This window comes from Falco cherrug, chromosome 2 (genome assembly GCF_023634085.1).
Source record: "Falco cherrug isolate bFalChe1 chromosome 2, bFalChe1.pri, whole genome shotgun sequence".
In the NCBI taxonomy this organism is placed as follows: Eukaryota; Metazoa; Chordata; class Aves; order Falconiformes; family Falconidae; genus Falco; species Falco cherrug.
Window position 1 is genome coordinate 22,083,435 of NC_073698.1, and position 23,165 is coordinate 22,106,599.

General features: G+C 43.3%; 1 protein-coding gene across 4 annotated transcripts in view; it reads right to left on the reverse strand.

Moving 5' to 3' along the window:
- ATP8A2 (ATPase phospholipid transporting 8A2) overlaps positions 1-23,165 on the reverse strand; it is a 349,977-nt gene that overhangs the window by 8,710 nt on the left and 318,102 nt on the right. For all 4 annotated transcript variants that reach the window (XM_055702611.1, XM_055702612.1, XM_055702613.1 and 1 more), the window contains 2 exons: positions 22,745-22,849; positions 6,990-7,081 (listed from right to left, as the gene is read on the reverse strand). In XM_055702611.1, the coding sequence (XP_055558586.1) occupies positions 6,990-7,081; positions 22,745-22,849 (197 nt within the window). The remainder of the gene's footprint in view (positions 1-6,989; positions 7,082-22,744; positions 22,850-23,165) is intronic.

A 23,165-nucleotide genomic window follows, 5' to 3' on the forward strand; every position in this document is an offset into this window, starting at 1 on the left:
TGTGACAGAAAGGCACACGGGGTTGAACACACTCTTAAGGCAGAAGGGATGTGAGGCCCCTCAGCAGCTTGGCGTAGGCTGAACTTGCTCCCCATGGGCCTGAATGCAACTCTGAAGAAGGTCACTGATGCTGGTAGCCAGGAGAAGCCCAGAGATGAATTGTATCCCCCGAGTAAGGACCGTTAAACCTTCACCTTGACAACCAAGCTGGGTCCGTGTGAGCCAAGCACAGATGCCCAAGCACTCCTACATCTTTTCCTCAAGCTGATGCCTGCACAGGGAGGGAGATCACCAATTCCTACATAGCTGTAAGCTGCCTGGAAGAGACTTCTGCAACACCAGGGATGACCACTGTTCAGTTAATGTGGAGAGTCTCCTCTCTCACAGAATGCAGGTACACGTCACTTCTGAAACCACAGGGGCTTTGTTGCAGATGTGAGCTTAAGGCAGAACACACGCTGCCTTAGCAGGAGAGCACACTATCAGCAGGTTAGCTGACCTGAATCACAAGCATGGTAGGAAATCTTTTCACCAGCAAACGGAGTAGCTTCAAACAGAAATACGTCATCCGGAACTAACTCCAGTCACATCTTCCTCTTGGAGGGATTGCAGGACAGTATGAGATTTTATTATGTGACCAACCATCCCACCATCCCATTTTATTTTCCTTTAGCAATTCCATGCCAATATACATACAGCTACAGAGGTGCAGGTTATTTTTTCCTGCCTCCAGCTGAAGGTTCACAGAATACATTCACAAAATGCAAACACACAGTCTTTTGGAAAAAAGTATGTGCGTGCTAGATAATTGCAAATGAAATATGCTTTACAAAACAGGCTTTCATTTAAGAAAAGGGTAGATTCACACTTAAATACCTCCAGTGGGTTTGTTCCTTGCTAAGGGCCAGCACACCGTTAGCTTTTTTGGCTAAATTCTCAATGGAGAGTCAACTTGGCCAAAGACCGCAAGCTTAAGCCCTAAAAGACTGAAGCCGATGCCCCGTGACCTGGTCCGCATCAAGACTGCTTTGCTGTGTTTACCTACCCGGTAAGATCGGTAAGATCATCCAGCGCAGTGGATTCTTCAACTGTCCTAACTACTGCAAACGCAGCACTGACCCCACACGGGCGTGTGGAGCCCGTCAGCCCCAGTGACCTGCTTGTTCCCAGTGCCAGCACAGGCCAATGAACAGCCAGGCAGCCCAAGCACTTTGAGAAGCCGATGCAAAATGCAACCAAAGAAATACGTTCACCACTCTCACACCAGTAGAAAACATGTTAACATGGCAACAACTGTCAGGCTAAGATCATAAATGGTTAAGAATACCATACACATAAGGGTATCTATACATCCTTATGTTCTCGATCCATCCTGAAATATCAGCAATGAGGGTTTGGCCATGTACATCATGGGAAAGGCTGCGACCCCACACTTGCACACTGCCCTACTTAATTGAAGCTCAACATTTGGTAGTTTATGTAAAACTTTCCCTGTTGATCTCTATACAGGAAGATGAGTTCATATTACATTTTTTTTATTCACATTACAATTAAATTCAAGCTGTTCAGGCAGCTGACCGTGCCTTGCGGAATCAGACCGCTGCAAATGCTTCGAGTCCCATCCACACTCCCCAAGCAGCTCTACATTTTCACTATTTTCAGACCCCATCCAAAAACAATGAAAGTTTCCATCTGCCAGTTACTAGGGAACTTTTCGGAAGTTTGAACTTTTTCCCCCAACTCCAGCTTTCAAACCACACCTATGAGCCTGCTGTGGGAACAAGGCCCTCATTGTTCGGCTCTCCTGCGGCAGCCCACAGAAGAAGCACGTTTCTTTGGGGCTTTCTGGGCACAACCCCACTCATGGCTGCCACAGAAGGAAGGACCTTTGTCCTTGGAGACTTCCCATTAATGGAGGAAAGGCACACTTCTCAATATCTGTCAGTGGGCTCCCTGGTTAACAGGAGATTCTTATTCTCATCAAATCTAAGGTTTCACTCGTACCAGATATTATCAGGCAACCTACTGAATTTTAAAAGCATCCTGTTGGTTTTTTTTTTTTAAAGCTTTGCTATTCTATTAGTAGATCAGAATCTAGTCTTCTGTTAGGTTTCTAAATTAACACACTTTTTCTGTTCACTGCAATGACTATTCTGGTCTGTCCAATGCTGAATTAGAGAAGATGTCTCCATGCCTGTCTCTTGAACACAGACAGTAACACTGTGCAAGCTCAGCAGCCCACTCACATGCAACAGCTTCCAAGACCAGAAAGGGTCCCGAATGCTCCTTTTATTCCAGAAAATCTGCTCATGGAAGGACTGCATACAGTTTTAGTCACTTGAGGGATTTATTTTAGAGACCTCCTACTCCTTGCATACCTCTGTTACAGCTGAACTGTCTGTCCCAGGTTTTGTTTAACCCAACTAGCAAGGTGGCAGCTCTTACCGGAAGCCTGTCAGAAACCTTGCCTCCTGCAGTACTTCACTATTTCATACATGCAGTGTTATTACGGCTTAGTGTAGTCCAAAGTATAAAATGCATTTTACCATCATGTTGTTCACCTTTGCAGAAAGATGCCCAGATTCAAATCCACTAAAATTAAGCTTTAGGGTTTGGGGGGGATGGGAGAGTTGTGGGGTGGTTTGGGTTTTTTTTTGGGAAAAAAAAAATATCTCTTTTTAGAAATGTTGCTTCTTAGATACCAAAAATCTCTCTGACTTAAAAATCAAAGTTAGGGCATCACTTGGCCAACCAGATTCTCTCTCAGGCCAAACATCTGGTTCTGCACAGCTTTGCAGAAGATTTGATATGATGTCGCAGTTCATATTTACCAATTAAACAGTAAATATTAACTCAGCTTTGACTTCTCCAGCAACCCTCTTCCACTTATCCTGGGAAAGTGAGAGCTGCTTTAAATCTTTAACATTTTGATTAATCCTTACAGAAATAATTCATTTCTCTGGTGATAAACTATGCCTGTGTTTTCTAAAGGACCCACGAGGAATTCCTGACAAATGGTCCCATCTCTTTTGTCCCAGATACTAACCTACTCATATTTGCATGTAGAAAACTGAGCCAGATGCCACAGCGTCAATTCTAAACTAATTATTCCTTTTCCTTAAGTTGATTTTAAAAGATTGCAACACAAAAAATACAGAATGTATACTGTATTTCAAACACAGGCAAGATAAGAGGAAAGAGTTTAAAAAGCATCTCCTGTAACTACCCTGTTGTTTTTCAAATCAAAATGCATCAGCAGAAAAGTGAAAGGAAGAAGGTGTCTGCTAGTGGAGAATAAATGGTGGGATTAGAGCCCTCAGCATGAACACGTTATTATTATTTATCATTTCCCAGCCCCCATACTGTGAAACAAACCTCAGATGACAGGTGCTTTTTCTCAATTGATTAATAAGGTGCACACCATACACTCTGTGTTCAGATTTACTCTGTGCAATCACCATGTTCTGTCAATGGAAGAGGGATTTTCTTTGCTAGCATAGGAAATCTGGGCCAAGTGCAGTAATCCTCATTCAGGCATGCCTCTCCACATTTCAGAGGGAGTTTTGCCAGAGCAGTGCTTAATGAGAGTGGGATTCAGCTCTATTTTTAAGAGCATGCTGAGACAAATGACAACTAAACACTGTCAGGAGGTATTCTGAATTACAGGAGGGAAACTGCACTAGAGGGACGTTATGGGACTTTCCTTACAGACAGGCCTGAGGGTGCCTGAGCAAGTGGGGAGCATCATCCTTCTCATCTTACTGCTGAGGCTCTGGGGCACAGGTGACACAGGCCAGTCATGCAGGAGGAAAAGAAAGGTCAACAACCATCTTTTCTATCTACAGAGCTTGTCTAAAGGAGATGCTACTGTGGCAGGAAAAAAAAAAAAGACACACATGAACTTGGATGGAAACCTGGAGAAAGCTCACCTGGAGAAAACCTCATTGCCAGCAAACCCTCTGAGAGGGAGAGCTTTTGGGAGTCATTATTGCTCCTCCCTCGAGTGCGAGCCCCACAGCACACTAAAGGGAAGGGTCCAAAGACACCTCTGAGAGCAGCCTGGTGGCATTTCCTGCTTACTCTTAAGAGGCTTCAAAAAGCAGATGGCAACAGGCAAATTCAGATCTCACTGGGCACCTTCACCAGGAGCTACATCAAACCCAGAGGCCATCATCATCACTGCTGCCTACAAGATTACACTGAAATAGTTTTATGTTAGCACATGGGCTTGACAACCATCTACAACTCTTCCACTTAAGTCTCAAGACATTACCACCCAACCTTTTTTTTCCCACCACCCACCACGAAGTTTTCAGAAAGCTTCCCAGAAGTTGTACTGGTAGGAAGGAACGACATGATCTCTGACAGTACAGCGAGTAGATAGATTCCTTTCATGTTTTTGACAGCTCTGTATGATTCAGGAACACAAAAACAAAGCCAGAGCAAGAAAAACCAGCCATGAAGGTCTTACACACTTTTAACACCGAGCCAGTTTCATTTAAGAAATGAACCCTGGCTGGCCCTCCAGTATGGCACTGGCTGTGTGGCTCTGCCACCAACCCTGGGGACTGGATCCACCAGAGCCTGGTGCTTCACGGGAGCACCCCAGCCATGCATCCTGCCTGACGGACTTGTGCTGTGCCAATGCTTTTGGAGGCAGGCTGGCTCCATCAGAGAACTAAGGAAACACAATTTCTTAAGCTTCTGCCTTTCATATGGGGCTATTCAGACCTACCTTGGTTGTCTTTTTCCTCCCACCACAGACCACTAGTAGTAGCCCGACACCCCACTATGAAATTTTCCTCCTTTCCATGTGATTGGAAACAAAGCTATTTAGGCATTGTTTATCCTCCAAAAAAATGGAAACAGTTGTTGTCAAAAATAAACTGACTCTCAAAAGTGTACTGCATCTTTATAATCTGTGCTAGGAAATTTTTCTTTCTTGTTGGGACTCATTTGGTTAAGCTTTTGTCAGCTCTAACTGAAAAAACTGTTTTCCTGCTTTATATGCAAGTGTCAGATTCTGAATTGAAGTCACACCAGCAGTTTTTGGAAGAAGTGGCCTTCACAGGCTGGGAACTTGGAGCCCTGATGGAAACATACAAACAGTTCAAGATTTCAAACACAGCGCTTGCAGCGTGATTTAAGGTCTTGGCCCAGCACATCAAGGCTACTGCCCTATTCATCAACTCTTTGCTTTGAAGACTTCTAGCATTTAGTAAACAGTTGTAGACTTTAGGGTTGTGAAAACCACGCATATGTTCCCTAGATTTCACATGGCTTTGTGCATATAGCAGCTATGCAATATTGGAAAATAACACTTGACAAGAGATGACAAGTTTTAAGAGTCATGGATATGCCATAAAAAGCGTTTTTCAATCCTAACAGCTTCACAATCAAAATTTATGTTCATGTCTTGACTCATTTAGCACTTAATCATTTGCATTTATAGGGAAGCTGGCTATGCACATTAGGGCTTATTTTGATCTCATTTTTCTTTCTCAATCACTATTCACCTATTAACAACGTGATGATGTGTTTTATCAGACTAAAAGCATATATGAAGTCTGACTAGTTACCACTGGTGTATCTCCTTTCTGCACTGTGGTAAGTCTCCACAGCAGACTACTGTGACAGCAATTTTTTAACGCATTTTATGGATTTCTTCTGCCAATCATTGCCTTTGGAATCTCCTCAAAGAGCATGTTCGCATGCCCAAAGCCGTGCTGCCACCAGCATCCCTGGCTCCTTGATACAAAGGATTATGTCCTGGCAGGAGCACATGGTCCACGGAGCTGCTCTGGGCACTGGCCTCTTTTCCCAGGAGCAATGGGATTGATCGCTAAAGGCCCCACATCTATCACTTGACAGTGATGGCCTTGCAACAGCTCTGTGAAGGATGAAGACTAGCAGATCCGTCACTGTCCCACTCCTAGTTAAATTCCCCATGGAAAATAGGAATGCCTCAGGCATTTGGGTTCTCAAATCCCAGTCCTGCTTCCGTGGCCCAAACCACAACAGCTCTGCTACAGAAGATGACACAGCCAGCAATGAGATTTGACTTCCCTGGGATTCCTAAACACTCAGGTATCACTTCTCTCTGCAACAGCAACACAAACCCCAAATCCTGAGTGCCTGTCCCTTGCCCTGTGTGCAGCAATACTGCATGCTGGGGGGCTATTTTCTTTAGCAAAATGAGCATATTTTGACTACCAGTTTAAACACAAGAGAGACTGCATTTTACCACTAGAAAGGGTTGACTGGAGTCCCTAGTCCCTTGAGACAGCAAGGTCCTTCAGTGTATCTGGCCTACAGAGCTTCCACAACATAAAAAATAATCTAACATTGACAAAAGACATCAGGTCCAGCAGATAAAGGCTTATCACATGTTCCTCTAGGAAGATGAATAAATGGAAAACCTCTGCATCAACAAGAAATGCAATTTATTCCAAATAGCAGCAGTAGTGAGGTGTGATGTTGCTCTTCTTCTCCCAGCAGAGGACAAAGAGGGAGAGGAGAGAAGCAGCTCTGCATGCCATGGCTTTCCTCATCAGAAACACACAAAACCCCTAAGTGGCATCCCTGAAACATCACTGTTATCAGCTAACTGCAGGTAATATAACTTTTCACAAAGAAACTGTTTCTATTTAAGCCAGGCTCTATCACAACATTTATTTTATCCTGCAATGTTTTTGATTTTACAGTATTCTTGAGACTATCAGGATTTTACATTTAGAGAAACTGCATATAGGGATTTTGTCATTTAGACCTGTTGATTGGATCCTAGGGAATTATCCACATTTGAGCTCCACTTGCCTAGGGCCAAATACACTAATTCCACTTCCAAATTTATGTGTCTTGCTTGGCAGCTCAGCCTCTACACTAGATTATCTCTACCTACAATTTAATTAAAAAATAATCACCCTTTGCTTCACTCATCTGGGACTGACTGCTGTGAAACCCACATGCGTACGTGATCCACTACTTACGTGATACACTTTGCTGGACAGAATGAGCACGGAAAAGGCTCGGAGGAGTTTTCCTGCCAAGCCTTTTTAACAAATGATCACGTTCGTTCACGCTGAGGGAGAGAAAAAAAAAAACAAAACCCAACAGTGAGTAACCAGATAACTTCAAGGTAAAAGTCAATTGTATTTAAAATACTTGGCAGCTGTGACTTCGTCAGTATTTAAGATGGTTGTAGCATGAATAAGTTTTCTCTTTCTTTATCAAGAGAACTCTCTAATAATGGAAACTCCTCCTTTCTAAGGCCACTTTGTGTAAGTCTACTTTTTGTTAATCCATCTCTAATATTAACCTCATGACTTCTGAATGGCCAATGCCTAGAAATTACTACAAACCATATCAGAAGCCTGATTTCAAGTGATACAGAACATTAAAAAGGAGATTTCTCTGTAGTACTATGTACATGAATCATGGCACCCACAAACTGCCTTAGAGAGAAGGAGCAAAGCGTTGTGGCTTAGCACATGGTAAAAGGCTTTATCACACCTGCAAAACGGCCGGGAGCAACTGAAGGTGGGACCCATAGTTAATTCTGTCTTTTAGAGAACACCCTTATTTTCACCTCCCGTACTGGAAAGAAAACCTTCTATCCAGGTTTTGATTAAAAACTCCTTTGGTTTACACAGTTCCTGTCAAAGGCCTCAAAATTATCACTGAACTTACAGGAAGTGAAAATACAACCTTAAGGGGAAAAATACAGTATGCTTACAATAGATTAAACATACGTACACAAATCATTACAAACATTCTCTGCTGATTTTTATTAAAAACACAACTCATTTCATCAAGAACTTTATGGTCAGAATTAACAAATGATGGCTAAGATCCTGGCCTTTCAAAGCACATAATTACATATACAAGTCCCACTAAGTTCAATGGGGTTTAAAAATAATGTAGGTGTCCAAATCTCACTGCACTGGAGCCTCAAATAACTTATACATCAGATTATTTTGAAAAATACAGTGAAGTCTATTTTAGTTCAAAGTTCCTCTGTGATAGGGTTGATTTTTACCATTTCACCCTCATTCCTAACACTGAGATGAAGCCAGGGCACAGGACAGATCTGTTTGCTAGTGCAGCTCCTTGCAGTGTCTTTACCCGATTTGTACTACATCTACACTGTGTTTCCATTTTCACAGTCTGTTTGTTCCTTCCCATCTTTATTCACCAGCAGTAATTCCACTGGTTACGCTGCAAACATGGATACACATCTGAATGCCAACATTGATATCTTTTTTGGATTAGATTACAAATTCACATACATTTGGTATATGGAATGGAAATCCCAGCAAGCACAGCTGCTGCTGTCAACAAGCTTACAACAGCTTCAAACAAACAACTCCCTTTCACTGAAGCAGTTTGCCAACTTCAAACAAGAAAGTAACCAAAGACTCTCTGAGATACCTATAATGTGTAATCCAGCCATGCAGGCTTGTATTACACTTAATAGTCCATTAGGGTAATATCCAGACTCAGTCCTCTGTGTAGTGCATAATGAGCTGTCCACAAAAGAAAGGGAGGAATCTTCCTCTTTTTCCTATGGTCTCTAAGCTCAGAACTAAAACCCTGTACGGCCTATGGATCCCTCCTCAAAAACTTGACAAACCGTCAGCATTTTCAGACACTTGGTCTCTTTCCCTTCTTCCCTTGGCACCACAGAATCACACCTGCAACAGATACACCAGGTTGCTTTCCTTGCCTGCAGTCATTGAATGAGTATTCCCTCCATATTGAAACAGAAGTTGATAACAGATTTGGAAGCAAAACTATAGGTACCAATTGGGAGTGAGAGCGTCAAACAACCTTTAAGAGCTCTCGATTCATGAGATCTGCATGCATTAAAAGAAGAAAGGATCACAGGTTTCCACTAAAACCAGGGTTACAGCATGGAGGCTTCTAAAACCTTCAAAGATCCAACTAGTTAAAAAACCGAAGACCAGCTGACTGTAAGAAAATCAAGTACATACACAAAGAAATCTCTAACTGCTCAAAACAGGCAGCATAACGGAAAGCATGTACTACGAAGAATCACCAGGTAAGGGTATGGCAGGAACAAAGCAAGAGATGACATTTCTCTAACCTTTAACAGGCTTACAAAGTTGTCAGCCTGCAGAATCAAGCATTGCCAGTGCATGTGCAAACTATCAATGCTGCACTGCGCAACCTCCCCCAGACCACGGAGGACTGCTAGGTAACTTGTAAGTCCACTGACCAGTAAGTGCAGTGAAACACTGAATCTAACCGCTGTCCTGTGAATGACAGAAGTGGAAGACTTGTTCATCTTCTGCAGGTGAAGAACATAAATTGCAGAGTCTTTCCCATCTCAGCAGGAGAACTGGAGGGTGGTTTTGGGATAGACAGCTTAAAAAGGAATCTTAATCTGATCAAAAAATATTTGTTCTAAAGCAACATCTGCTGTAAAATTCTTACACTAATAAAGGAATTAACCGCGTGTCATGGTTTAACCTCTGGCCGCCAACCAAGCACCACAGCAGCAAAAGGCATGAGGACCAAATTCTTCATCTGCCTATCTACCACACCGCAACAGAAGTGCAGGATGGCATCTGCTACAGGCCAATAATGGTGAGCTCCTCGGTGCTTCTACATGTAACGTGTGGAGGAAAGTGCTGTCCAAGGGACTTCCAAACAGAAGTGATGCATTGCAGCTCCAAGGAAACCAAAGCTAGACTATCTTTGATATCACTAATTATAATCAGCTATTTCAAAAACTGAAGTCACACCTGACTTTCTTATTTGGGTAATTGTATTAGATCGTACCTGTGCAGAAAAAGAAAAACTCACAGAAGAATTAGATCATTTGTGGTTTAATGTGAAAGGGATGACTAAATCGGCTGCAAGTCACCAACCGGTCAAGTACTATAAAATGAGCTCTTAATCCACAGAGGTAAATGTAACACAGCTCTTCTGAAATGGATGAGCGATTTATTAACAGATATTAGACCACCCAATACAAGCCCTGAAAGGAAAGTGAAGTTAAGTGGGTTTCTTAACTGAAGTATTTGCACTGATAATGAGTCCCTGCTTTCCAACAAAGTTTTGGTCTGCTACCAACAGATAACAAAGAGAAGACTTCCCAGTCTCCCTCACACTTTGATGCAAAACAAAGGATGACATCAGACCCCCGAGGCACCAGGTTAAGCCTTCCTCACAGAAACATTGCTTGTAAATCAACCCTAAGTATTAGCCGTGATTTTAAGTGTTAATTCTGCTTTCCCAGTCACTCAGAGCCAGTGCTTAAGGTCCTCCCACGGGACATAAGGATGTGCATCTTAAGATGCACTGAAGCAAAAGAATAAGAGAACATGAGATTGTACTCTTGAGTATTGGATATAGTTATGTTCATACTCGGGACCTCAAAAATGGTGTTAAAATGGAAGAAATCACAAACTCAGACATCTTTATGGGAATCAGTGACGTGGAAAGTGACAGTGAAATATGCTTAAGTTGGTTAGTTCGTGACCTCAGAAGGGGTGAGGGAGAGACACCATCTATCTGTAATTATATGAAGGACAAAGGACAGGCGAAACTCTTTGAACTAAACAAAACAAATCAGAGATTAGAACAAAAACTATTTTAAAACGTCCCAATTCTGAGGGTTACTACAAAAATAATTTACCAAGTCATTATTACTCAAGTCATCTAAAACCAGATTCATTACTATCGATAATGAAAAATACCTTGGGCCAGAAATACCTTTGCAATGGCTTCCTCAGAGGGTCAAGATGATTTCTGTCTGCCTGGAAGTCTGTGCTAACAACATTTCATGAATTAAGTGAATGACAAATCAAAAGGTAAACTAAAGGCAACATGTTATTTAATAAGAATATTTTCCATTCCACAAATAAAATGACTCTTCCATTTTCATATTGGAATTGCTCTAAGGTGTCAACAGAGACCTTAATTTTATTTTTCTGTGTTCTCTTCTCATCCTTTACAAAAACAAACAGCCCTTAAATCTAGGCAACAAGCATCTGGCTTTACACATTCAAATGAGGTGCATCAAAACAAACAGAATAATTCAAAGCTGACCACAAGGTCCCGCTGTCTCATTTGCTCAAGTAATTAAAAAAAGATGAGCTTCGCCACCAATTAATCTACTGAGCACTAATTAGCGTTAATGAGGATTTGCCGTACTTGGTATAGCTTGACCCAGAACGTCCTCCGGAGTCCACTAATTGGCTGGTGGCAAAAGCAGGGCTCACAAAAAAGGAAAGGTTAAAGTGGATGCAGGTGTCTCTTAAAATTGGATCTTCCCTGAGAAAACACACACATATCCCAGTTAAAAAAAAAATTCAGCCCCCTCCCCCTTCTCTCACAAGAGCTGAACTCTTAAGAAATCGTTTGTGTGTTGTTACGAGTTACTAGAGGAGACAGAGCGCACTGGCGCTCCAAATGGGCAAAGACACTTAGTTACCATTGGGTTTAACTCCCTGCCCTTCTGGATTATTCAGAATTCAGTCAGATACACACATATACAAATGATTTGGTTTTCTGTTTTTCTAGTTTCTAGAAGGAAGAACTGAGGTAACCAGTGAAGCCTTACCAGGCTTGCTAAAGATGACACAAATAAAACACAACAGCACATATCCCAGCTGCTATCCCTCTGCCTTAAAAAATCCAAAGAACCTGTGGCAGAAGCATGGCTCTTCACTGCAAGATACCCAGCGTCCATGGGTAAGCCCAGAGGGCAAGCACAGTATGTACGTCCATAGGTAAGCAAGCATGCAGCTGTTTTTCCTGTCATCTGAACAGCTATGAACCCCCACGCCCTACTGCCCACAGGTGCACTGTCACCGTCATCCTATTGTCCAGGGCTGCCACAGCATTTAGCAGCAGGTAAATCATTGCACAGCTTAGTTTAAAAAAAAAACTCTCCAAAGTATAGGCTGAAATTCTGCCCTTAACTCCTAAACTTCCCTCCTTGCCCATATGCATTTTCAAATGGAGCAGCAGACAAACCCTTGTTCAGCCTCTTTCCTTCTACTGTCACACACTCTGTTAAACATGTTGCTGCCTGAGAAGCCCTGGCTGGCCTGCATTCCTCTCCTGTTGGAAGAAACAACTTGCAACGTGTTGTTCTCACGCTGCGACAGCATAGAGGGAGGGAGGGAGGGGAGAAGAAAATGTTGTTTGCAAAATATATAGTGTGGCTAAAACACAAGGTAAAAGACCAGGAAGTTTCTGTCCCTGTCATCTTTAGCTGTGGATTAGGTTTTGAGTGGAGAAGATACTCTTCTCTCCCTTTTTAAAATTTAGAATAAACACCTAATAATGGATTTCTTCCATACATTCAAACAGTAACTTACACTGAATTTTGCTGTTTCTTTGTTGACATGTTTCTGTCACCAAAAGTTACATCAACATAAAATATGAAGAGCAAAAAAAATGGTCTGAAACAGACTTCTCCAGCTTTGAACAATCCTGATCACCAAACTGTTTACAAGTGGATTGTTGTTTTTCCTTTCAGTCTCTTGATTCTCAAACTTCATTACATTTCTTCGAAAGAAGAACCAGAGGTTCAAGCACTGCAACTTCTCCCCAAGCATGACCTGGCAGCGGGGACTCGTGGATCCCTCTGCAGCTGCTAGAACACACCAAGTATTCCTGAGGTTTATTCACAAGTTCCACCTGTCACCTTCCATGCAGCAGAATGCTGCTTAAAGACTTACAGCATCAGTCATGGCCCTGCTGGACAAAGAGCAAGTACTGTAACCCAGGCAGCGTCTGTGACCACAGCTTTGTAACTGGCCGGAGGAGACCTATTTTTCTTCCTCAGATGCTCCCTGTTGGCAGAGTCCACTCCCCCAGCACAGCCACAGGCTTCAGTTCAACTTGTTTTTTAGTTTGGACTCAAGTGCATTACCTGAATTCACATAAGGGAGTTGTTAAAGAGTTATGCAGCGGGCAGAGAGATGACAACTAACATGGACTCTGTGTAAGGAAAATGTAAACCCGTCGTTCTTACAGTCCAGGAATTAAAAATTAGAGCATGCAAATAATCTCAAACGCAATTCACACTAATGTTGGGGGTTCAGCAAAACTCTGAATACTCAAATACCCCAACCAACCTAGGGCTGTGGAAGGAACACTTGACTGGCTGAGTGACCAAATGCACCCCCATCCTCCCTTTGAACTTTGGAGACGTAACAGTGAGGAATCACCCTCCTACAGAACAGCAGAAGTAGCAGCTACAGGCTTCTGCTGGTTTTTCTCTTCCGATCCACAAAGGGGAAATGTTATTTTTTGTTATCTAGCATTGGATTGCAGGAATGTTTTACTATGAGGTCAGAGTAGGAGGTCTTTTTAATTTAAAAGGCAAACAGGCACTACTGATAATGAAGCTACAGTATAATCAAAGGAAATCTCTGGGGCATTTCACAAAGAAGTGTCTGAGGCATATAAACAGTAAAACAAAAATCAGCATTTTCTTTGCAGAGTCAGCATCAACACACACTGCTCTTTAATTACTCAGGATCCAACTGAAATAAAGAGGCATCCAAATCCATGCTCCTTTCACATTCTTCTGTAAATACTCGGCAAGCTGTCAACAAAAATCCAGACCATGGCTAGAAGACCAAAGGGTCACCAGGCACAAACCACAGGGAAATGAAGACAGAAGCATGGCCTGTGCCACTCACAGGCTGAGAGGCACAAGAAGCTACCCATCAGAGGTAACACCTGCACCAAGACAGCCAGGCTTTAGGGAGCACCGAGTCCTTGCTGAGGGTTCAGCAATAGCCAGCTTTCCAGGGAAGCTCGAGGCCTTATGCCCTGCCATGGTGTAACATCTCCAGACCTTGTTAATGCAGCAGCTCCCCTTCAGCTGCTTCCCAACCACATGTCACAGCAACAGAAGGGAAACTCCCTTTCCCTAGATAGGAGGCAATTATTTAAGGAACTTCCCTTCTTTGTGAGTTATATTTGACATGATCCAGCCAAATGCTTGCCCATTAAGCATCAAATGTATCCGGATGCGTGGCCCTGCAAGACTGGCCTGGAGCGTGCTTAAAGCAGCTATGTGGTGGCAAGCTCTCCAGGCCAGCAACACACAGCACCCAGCGCAGCGCATTGACAGCTGCAGGCTGTTTATCCTGCCTGGATGTGAAAAGGTTAAGTGCCACACAACTTCAGCAGCGACTCCTCGAATGTCCTTTGTGGTGACTGACGGCTAAAGGAGCTCCCACCTTTGCCAGTCAGTCGGTTGGAGAACCTGACAGTGCTCCCCACACCACCCCACTTCCTTCAGCTCATTTATCACATCGACCCACAAACAGCTGAGCTGATCCAACCGAGGAGACAGGGTATGGAGATGGAGATGGGCTCATGCGACCACGGCTGGTAAGGAACAGTCAGGGAAACTCTGAAGCCAGCCCTGCAACCACACCAACAAAACCCCACAGACACAGGACCCTTGCCAATGCCCTGGAGCAACACTATTGTTACAGCTTGTGATTTGGCCTGGTGGCATGCTACTTCACCAAAGCAGCAGCTTTCCTTCCCCATTACATCTCAGAGGTTTGAACGCAGGACCCCAGCATGTCAGGTGCAGGCACGTCTACCCGTGTTGGCACATCACCTTGTACCAGTGACAGAACCACCCTGCAACAGCGGGCAGGGGTCAAGGCACACCACAGGCTTCAGCCAGCCCCCCACGTGCAGCACCCGCACTGCACGTTGAGTTCTAGGACCAAATTCTCCACTTGAAGCCCACAAAATCCTCTTCTTCATGTTGATCCTTGAAGTTGTACAGCTAAAAGCAGGACCAAGCTTTTCCTTCTGGTGACAAGCAAGGACGATTTACATTTGGACAATTTACATTTCCTTTTGTCATTAACGATGTCCTAAGGTAGAAAGGCCAAACAGATCCCTCCTTTGACTCTTAAAATCACTTGGACAAGCCGTTCTAGCCTTCATTTTTGAGGCTGTTATTCCTAAACTTATTTCCAAGACTACTTCTTTGAACAGAAATATATTGGGTTTGCATGGCAAGATTGGGGGGGGGGGGGGGGGGGGGGCTACAGGGGTGGCTTCTGTGAGAAGTTGCTAGAAGCTTCCCCTACGTCCAACAGAGCCAATGCCAGCTGGCTCTGAGACAGAAAGGGAGTGACAGAGCCATTTTGGTGGGCACCTGGCATCCAGCCAGGGTCAGCCCACCACAAGGCAACAGTACTGCCAAGCACCTTTTAAAAGTTACCTAAATAAAGCAGACACTAAACATCGCGTACCTCTCTGAAAAGCAACAACCCCAAGACAATAACAAGATCTCTCTCTGCTTAGAGTGTCCTCAATTTCTAAGCACTGCAAACATTAAGCACGTAGCACATGTTTATGCATTTCATTACGAGGGCAGGGGGTATGTGGGGGTGTCACTGTCAGCTGTCCCCAAGCCAACTAAACACAAATTTTGAAGCTGCCCAGTTTTGCCTTCAGCCTTTCCAAAATGCGGGAATTGACTCAATTTAAATGTCTGAGGAGCAGAAAAGGCTAAGTGTGGCTTGCTGCTTTTCAGCTATCCTCCTTTTGGTATCAGTGCTGTTTACTTCTTGTCCCTAAGTGCCTCACTTTGCACTTACTCTAGTGGGTGCTTGGTCATATCCTCTATAGATAAGGTGACAATACAGTTGCAATTATAAACATTCTTTGCCTACTCACTCATTTTTTTCAGAAGTAGTCACCTTGGAAACTGAAGTTTTCCATGCTTGGTCTCTATGTAAAGGTGGGGGTTTTGTTTATTTGTCTGTGTTTGGTTTTGGTGGCTTTTTTTTTTTTAATCCGAACTTTTTGGTTTTAAAAAAGCCTACTTAGATACTTTAACCAAAGTTAAAACGACTGCTGTGTTCAAAAACTCTAAACTTTTCCTATCAGTTTTTTCCTTTCTTTTCTTTAGAGAATAAAAAGCTGAAGAACAGCTCAAGGCAACGAGGAAAACTGATGAACTTTGAAAGCCTCTGGATACAACTGAAGCGCAAAGCCCAGGACATTTGGTTAATCTGCAGAAAACCAAATTGCTTTTCTTTAAGCTTTTAAGTAGTTTGTAATTGTCCACTAAATACTTCACATGTAGTACAAGGTCTGTTTTCTTGTCCTTGCTACCCGTAACTTAACTCTTTGCCACGAATCAGAGGCGTGAACACAGGCTGTCCTGCCTCCCTGCCAGAGGGGTTAGCCGGTGGAGGAGCTGAGGCCAACTGCTGAAGCCATTAGGCTGGAATAGTTGTTATGGAGCAGTTCTCCTGCTGTGCAGCCTGGAGGGAAGATTTCTTCTTCTCTCCCCCCTGGAGTTCCCCAGTGCCCAACCCAGTAACTCAGGATTAGGCATCAGAGAGATTGGCCCCTTAATCAGTTTTAACTCTTGTCTTGTTATGTTCTCTTTTTTTCTAATCTTTCCTTTCAATTTACAGCTTCATTTTGGCCTTTATGCTGATACTGTACCTCTGTCAACTTTGACTTCACTAGTAGATTTGATCACAGCTCTAAATCCTTCTCCAGGTCACCAGGATTTAACCCTATTTGTGCACTGGATACCCCTCAAGATTATGTGATAGGCACATTCAGGATGCGAAATAAACAATTGCACTAGAGAAAGGGCATGTCAGCTCCCACTGGTTTGCCCTAGCAGCTGGGCACTTGGGTCCAAAACCAACTTGGAGAGTTTTTTGATTTAAAGTAAGCTGTGCAATGGTTTAAATCCCTCTTCATCCCTCTGGCTGGCTTCTGAAACCCTCTCTGCCCTCTGCTCCTTCCCAATTCTGCCCTACAGCCTGCCCACTGCTCAACCTGGAGCAGAATCAAACCTAATAACTTCAACTGCCGCATACACAGGGGTTAGAAATGCCGGAAATTAACAGTACATATTAAAATGAGGAAATAAAGTCATGATTCCTTACTGATATAGGACAGGAGGGAGGGAGAAAGAGACAAGAGTAAAATAAAACAAAATTACGCATTTTCCACCTACTGTACATGAATGTTTACCATATGGAATCAAAGAATTAAAAAAAACCCCATTGATATAATTTTATGTGCTTTTTGCTAGTAAAAGGAGTCTAATATCTTTTTACTAGAAGAGCTGCAAGGAAAAAATCGTAAATATGCCAGTCACTTTGTTGTGTACACTGGTGGAGAAATCTCGCCTTTGCTTCCCAGAAACGGTGTCAAGAACATCTGGAAAAATTGATAAAAAGACTCTGAAACCTCAAAACCCAAAATACACCTCTCCCCTTTTTCAACCGCATTTTACGCTCAGCTGCACTGGATGGGCCACGTTCACATCACAGTCATGCGTATCCTGAGTAAATACACTGAAGTCAACACATTCATGAAACAAGAATTTGGCTCCAAACACCCAATGTCATTTAACCAGTTGAAAACACAAGTCTGAGTTTGTTTCAAGTAAGATTCATTGTACCTGCTGATGTGAAGGGGCCGTACCGGCACGGTCTCCCTATTCAAGCAGATGTAATTTGAAATGCATCAATAAAGAGACAAAGTGCTTTGAAATATAATGAGCCCAAGCCTCATTCCTCTTGATCTTAATGAAAAAGCTTGCCTCTTCCTCAGGAACCATGAGATCAGGTCCTCAGCTCATTCATGGGTTTGTTAAAAGTTAAGTCTTTTTATCATTTCTGCTGCTGCCGGCACGAGGCTAAGGGCTCTGCTGCTCTTGGCGCCGAGCACAGCCACAAGCCTGAGTCAGGATTCCCACATTCTCTTCTTGCTCTTCCCCAGGGACCTGTGGAGTGGGCAAGTCTCCACGGGCACCTGTGTCAGCTCACTGATCGCCCATCGGGTCATGCAGCTATTGAAATGAGATAGGCATCTGCCCTCACCCACCAAATAAAACCGAGGCTAAGATAAATAAGACAGCTTGCTCTCAGGGTGAGAGCTGGTCATGCCCATTTCACTAAAGCAACAGAGTTAGATTTGGTGAGAAGCACTTAAATGAAAGAGAATCTCCACCAGCCCGTCTCCTTGTGGAAGGCAGACAGCGGAGAGACTGTAGAGAACTGCTGTTTTAGATACACTGAAAAACAGTGTTTGTTTTGTGAAGTGGAGATCAAAGAAAGAGGTGGCTAGCTATCGTCAGTGGGTGCCTGAAAGCAGCACAAGTAAAAAGGCATACTGAAAAATGCTGTGCAAAAGCATACCGCAGTGCTTTCTTCTTGCTCGCAACTATACCTTGCTAGTTCTGTACTCACTTCCCTTCACCTTTGTTGAAGACAAGACACTCCAGATTTCTGAATAATTCAAAGAAATTCTTCCTAGTACTCAGTGATTGGCAGGTACTTTTCTGCAACACCCCAGACGGACCCTTCAGCTCCTTGTAAAGTACTTAAATCACGAAAGCTACATTGTTCCTCAATATCAAACAGTTGTCTAATCCCGGCCACCAACTGATTAAAAACAGAACAGAAAAACAACCAAAAAGCTACTTTCAAAAAGGGACCTCTCTAGCAATTCCAAGACAGAGAAACCCTCTGAAACAGGAAATGTACTGTCGCAAGGAGGGTGCTGCACAGCTTTGCTTGCTCTCTGTTAGTTGGCCAGTGGAGCAATGAAGTGACATGGGTTTCCAAAGTAAAGTTTGCTTTGGTCCCTAATCAGGCTTCACTCCACCTGAACTCCTGCTGACTTCAATGAGAGGTTAGATGGAGTGAAAAGCAAACGAGGACTTCAAGATCTGACCCTCTATGAGCCAAGATTTCGTTGTAAACTTAAAGACACAAAAATCTCTACAGCTGAACTCAATGCCGCTTTTGAACACAAACCTGAAGAATACCTGTTTGTTTTCTCTGTGTAAATCTCAAATGTTAACATGGTTAGGTCTGCTGGGCAGGTGTCTCCACATGTCCATGTTTGCTTTGGCACACGAGCTGCCCCTCTCACCTCTCCAAATTCATGTAAATTTAGTGTTAAATCCTGCCTTTTGTTACATGAGAGTGCCAGGGAGCCTCTCTCCCGTCCTGCACCAAAGCTTCCTCACATTACGGCTGGGCTGGAGTCCAGCCCAGCACTGCTGGGTGCCAGGCTGGGGAGGGCAAGTGTCAGCACTCATCTTCCACAAGCAGGCAGGCACGGCATGGGATTCATCACCAGTCCCTTACTGCACACTCTCTCCTCTGCTTCCCAAACTATTTCTGGAGTTGCCAGTTTTCCAGATACTCGTTTCCCCTGATGAAATCTGCTCCTGGAATCATCTGATCCTGTGATCATCCCAGCTTCCAAGGAAAGTAAGTTTTTAGCTGTCCAGATGAGAGATAGAGAAATGAGAACATGGCCCTTTACAGCTCAAAACAATACACTTGATATAACGTCCACACATTACACTGATGTTATCTGCAAGGTTTTGGGGACCCAGGTGTAGTGCTCAGGGTGCTGACACTCTTCCCTGTGCAGGTCAGACACTCCCTGATCTACCATTTGCCTTGCTGTTTGCTCCCTGCGCAAAAATTTGCACCTGCTTTTTGAGATAGATACAAGAAAATACAATTTTAGAGACCATTCAAAGGGGCTAAGATTCTGAAGAGCAGAATAAGCACTAGTGTTTTTATTAACTTGGAAAAATGGGTCTAACAAGAACAGTTGGTAGGGTGAAGACCCTCTGAGACAGGGTGTGCGTATTTAGGTATCACGCGGCACACGCAGATCTCCCAGCGCTCCTTCCCCAAGTGCAGTGAGGACCCAGGTGCTACCCTGGTCACATTTTACAGAAATTCAGCTGAGCCACAGTAAATTGTTGGCATCCTGTTGTGCAAGCACATACGCACTCACTGCTTTCTGGGCTTTGTGAATTGCTTTTTGTTTAGCAAATAAATCCTAAACATTCAGATCTTGCACCTCATTTTTTTGCCTAAGGTCTAGGCAATGATAAAAGAAAATAGCTCCCTAAATCCTTCTCTTATCTGTAATTGGGTGTGATTTTGTGTTGTTTGTTTGTGAAAAACACTGAACAAAAATAGCATCCACTATGTGGGCCAGGAAAATAGACCCTGATGACAGCCAGCTTATCTTCCACAGCTGCCTGCACAAACCAACACCTAATGGGTATGTTTTCAAGAACACTTCCAACCAAGAGCTAACACTGTTACTTGGAGGTGACGGATGGACCTGTGCAGTTTTAATGCATCTCTCCACTTCCCGCTAGAAATGAGGAGACTGGTTACTTTCCCTTCCTGCATAGTGTCACACTGCCAGAAATATCCCGAGAGCAATGGGGTTGCGGGCAGGAGGGGAGAGCGGCGCGTGCATCTCAGCACTTGTTTCCACTGGCTTCAAGGAAATCTTTAAAAAATAAAGAACATGAACCAGAGAGGCTGTGACTGCAGAAAGTTCCCACTCAGCTTCTTTCCCACCCTCACCCTTCCCTTTGGACAAGCACAGGATTTCTAGCAGGTGTGAAAGAGCCAGGAGACAAACAAAGGAGATAAAAGACAGAACAACTCTGAAGAGCACTCAGGAGGCCACATCACAAGCACAGCACATCAGCTCCTAGCAGGCAGAGGCACTCTACCATTATCTAGTTCACAGATGGACCACCCAGAAAATCTGGGAGCAATTAGGAAGGAGAACAAACAAATGCATGGAAAAGAAGGGGGGAGGGAGAATGGGAAGGAGGGCCAGAAGGGATTCCTTACATCATCTCCATGCAAGCGTTTCGAGAATGAAGTGAAGCTGTATGGAGGAGGAATGCAGATGAAAGCGTTTGCAGTGAGTATGTAATAAAATGAAAGGCTACGAAAACATGTAGTATATGAATTAATTACAACACGGCCATTAAATTTACAGAAAGTCAGGACAGTGTATAAACACAGAAGAAATGCATCCAGTTCTTGGAAATACGTACAGGCACATATAAACAGATCAAATACTAACTGTCTCTCACACTATTAACAGTATGTCAAGCCACCTTGCAACCCAGTGACTCATCAGGCAAAAAGCTGACTCGCTCTCCTCTCTGGCTATTGATAACCGGCACTAAATACTGGCAGGAAAACACAAATGTTACACACCAGCACCAATGTAACTTCACATCCTATGCAATGATAGGAACCACAGCAACACCCAAGGGGCTCATACTACCAGTGCCACGTGCCTGGGAACGGCCAGTTTTCTGCCGGCTTGGATTCCACTTGCATGGCATCTGATCAGTCTGTCAGTCACCCCCTCACAACACCAAGTTACACCTTTCTTGCCTGGGAGGCTCATCTGATTTTGGTACCAAGCACTTTGGCTCCAATTGACTTCAAAGTTAGCCCTCTTAAAGGTTCGTTTTGAATTAAACACCTGATTTTAGGCATCTTTGTTGGTTTTAATTGTGGCACAGAAAGTTGCCTTTGTTGACCAATGCTGCAAACGTTGCTTTTTCTTTTTAAATTATTTGATGTGTAGTTTGCAACTTTCGCAAGTGAGCACAATTTATAAATCATGTTTTGTAGGATCCAAAAGTCACAGCAGAAAAATTACTCGAAATGAAAACTGAACATATGAAGTGTTTTGAAGTGATCTTAATCAATAACACTGTTTACTTTGCCTTGGCCTCTGAGAAATGAACTCTGGTCACTAAGGACATCTTATAAACTCATTGAAGTTCACACAAGCATTTTTAAAAGCTTTCCAGTTTACTACAGTCTTGGTAAACTCACTCCCTGATCATTTTCCCTAAAAATAGTGCTTATTAACTCACAAGTTCTGTTGAAAAAAATCTACTATCCGCTCGTCTTAGCAGCAGCTACAATATGGCAATTAGTTTACCTTAGAATAGACATCAAAGGTTCAAAGGATGACCCTGCCCCAGAAGAACAAAATCTTTTAAAAGCCCCATTCCACTCAGTTTGCTAGTTTATAAGGTTTGCTAAAATCCAGTTTAATGATCATGTAGTTTCTTAGCAAGTCATGTGGTACCATATTGTGTAAGGAACAGAAGAGTTGGTTCTAAAACCTTTTTGAACTTGGGGAGCTTTTCCAACCAGCTGATGCAGAACCACATTCTGAGTTGGTAAATGAAACTGTTGGATGCAAAAGCCTCACTATGATTTTCTTTAGCTTCTTTCAGAAGAGACAAAAGTTCCCACACAACACATACTCTCCCCTTACAATGAAAGATTCAATAATAGCAATATGTTCAAGTCCATATGGTGTGGATATAATGGAAAGGCACAACAAGAAACTGAGAACCCTGGAAGCAGGGGCCTGTAAGCTACAGTGGAAAAAAAAGCAAAAAAATAAAATAATCCTTCAAGTGAGACTGTTGTAGGGTTGTAGGGTACATTAGATCAGCCAGTTCTCCTCTTAGCTACAGTCTTCACATCTTGAGTCACAGACAGTTCCTTCCCCTGAGGGTTGTGTGTGTATGTGAGGGAATATCAGATTTTTTTTTTTTTTTTTTTTTTTTTCATACAAAGTCCTTTCAAAACCAGTCCGGCTCAGTGGCCAGGTAACAGCACTACATGTTACCAGGCAGAAGACAGAGCAGCAGTTTCCAACAGAGCCTCGCAGCAGTTACGCAGGAGAAATGAAACTGGAAGGGCTGATTTTGGTAGGGGCAACGGACGCATATGAAGAGGAACAACAATAAATTAACAATACAGACAAGAAGTCTTGTTACCCTGTCTAGAATCAGATTTGAACAGTGGATGAGACATAGGATGGGAGAGGACAAGAAGAGCCTGTTTTAAACATTAGCATAGGCTTGCCTCACCTCTTTCCATTACTGTCACGAAGCATGGCTTTTCCCAGCTCTCTCGTCTTCGTCTCCAACTCCTGAACTTGCTCCAGCAAAGTTTTATGGTAGGTATGCTTGGCCCTGTACCACAAGGGAAAGACAAAAAGGAAAACAAAACAAAAAGCGCCCTGTGAACATTTGTTTTGCTACAAAATCCCAATTTCACCTCTCAGATGAGAAATGCAGGGCCTTCCATTGAAAGATTTGGGAAATAAGGCACAGTGTATGTATCCAGTCAGTTCAGGTTCACAATACCTGGGAAATATTACATTAAGACATGAGAAATCAGAAGGACTTCAAATTGCGCAGAGCTTGGCCGCTTCAACACAACACTCCAAATGGAACCGAGCAGCAAAGCCCCAGGACCACGGAGACCTGACCTGCTGCCGTGGGACCG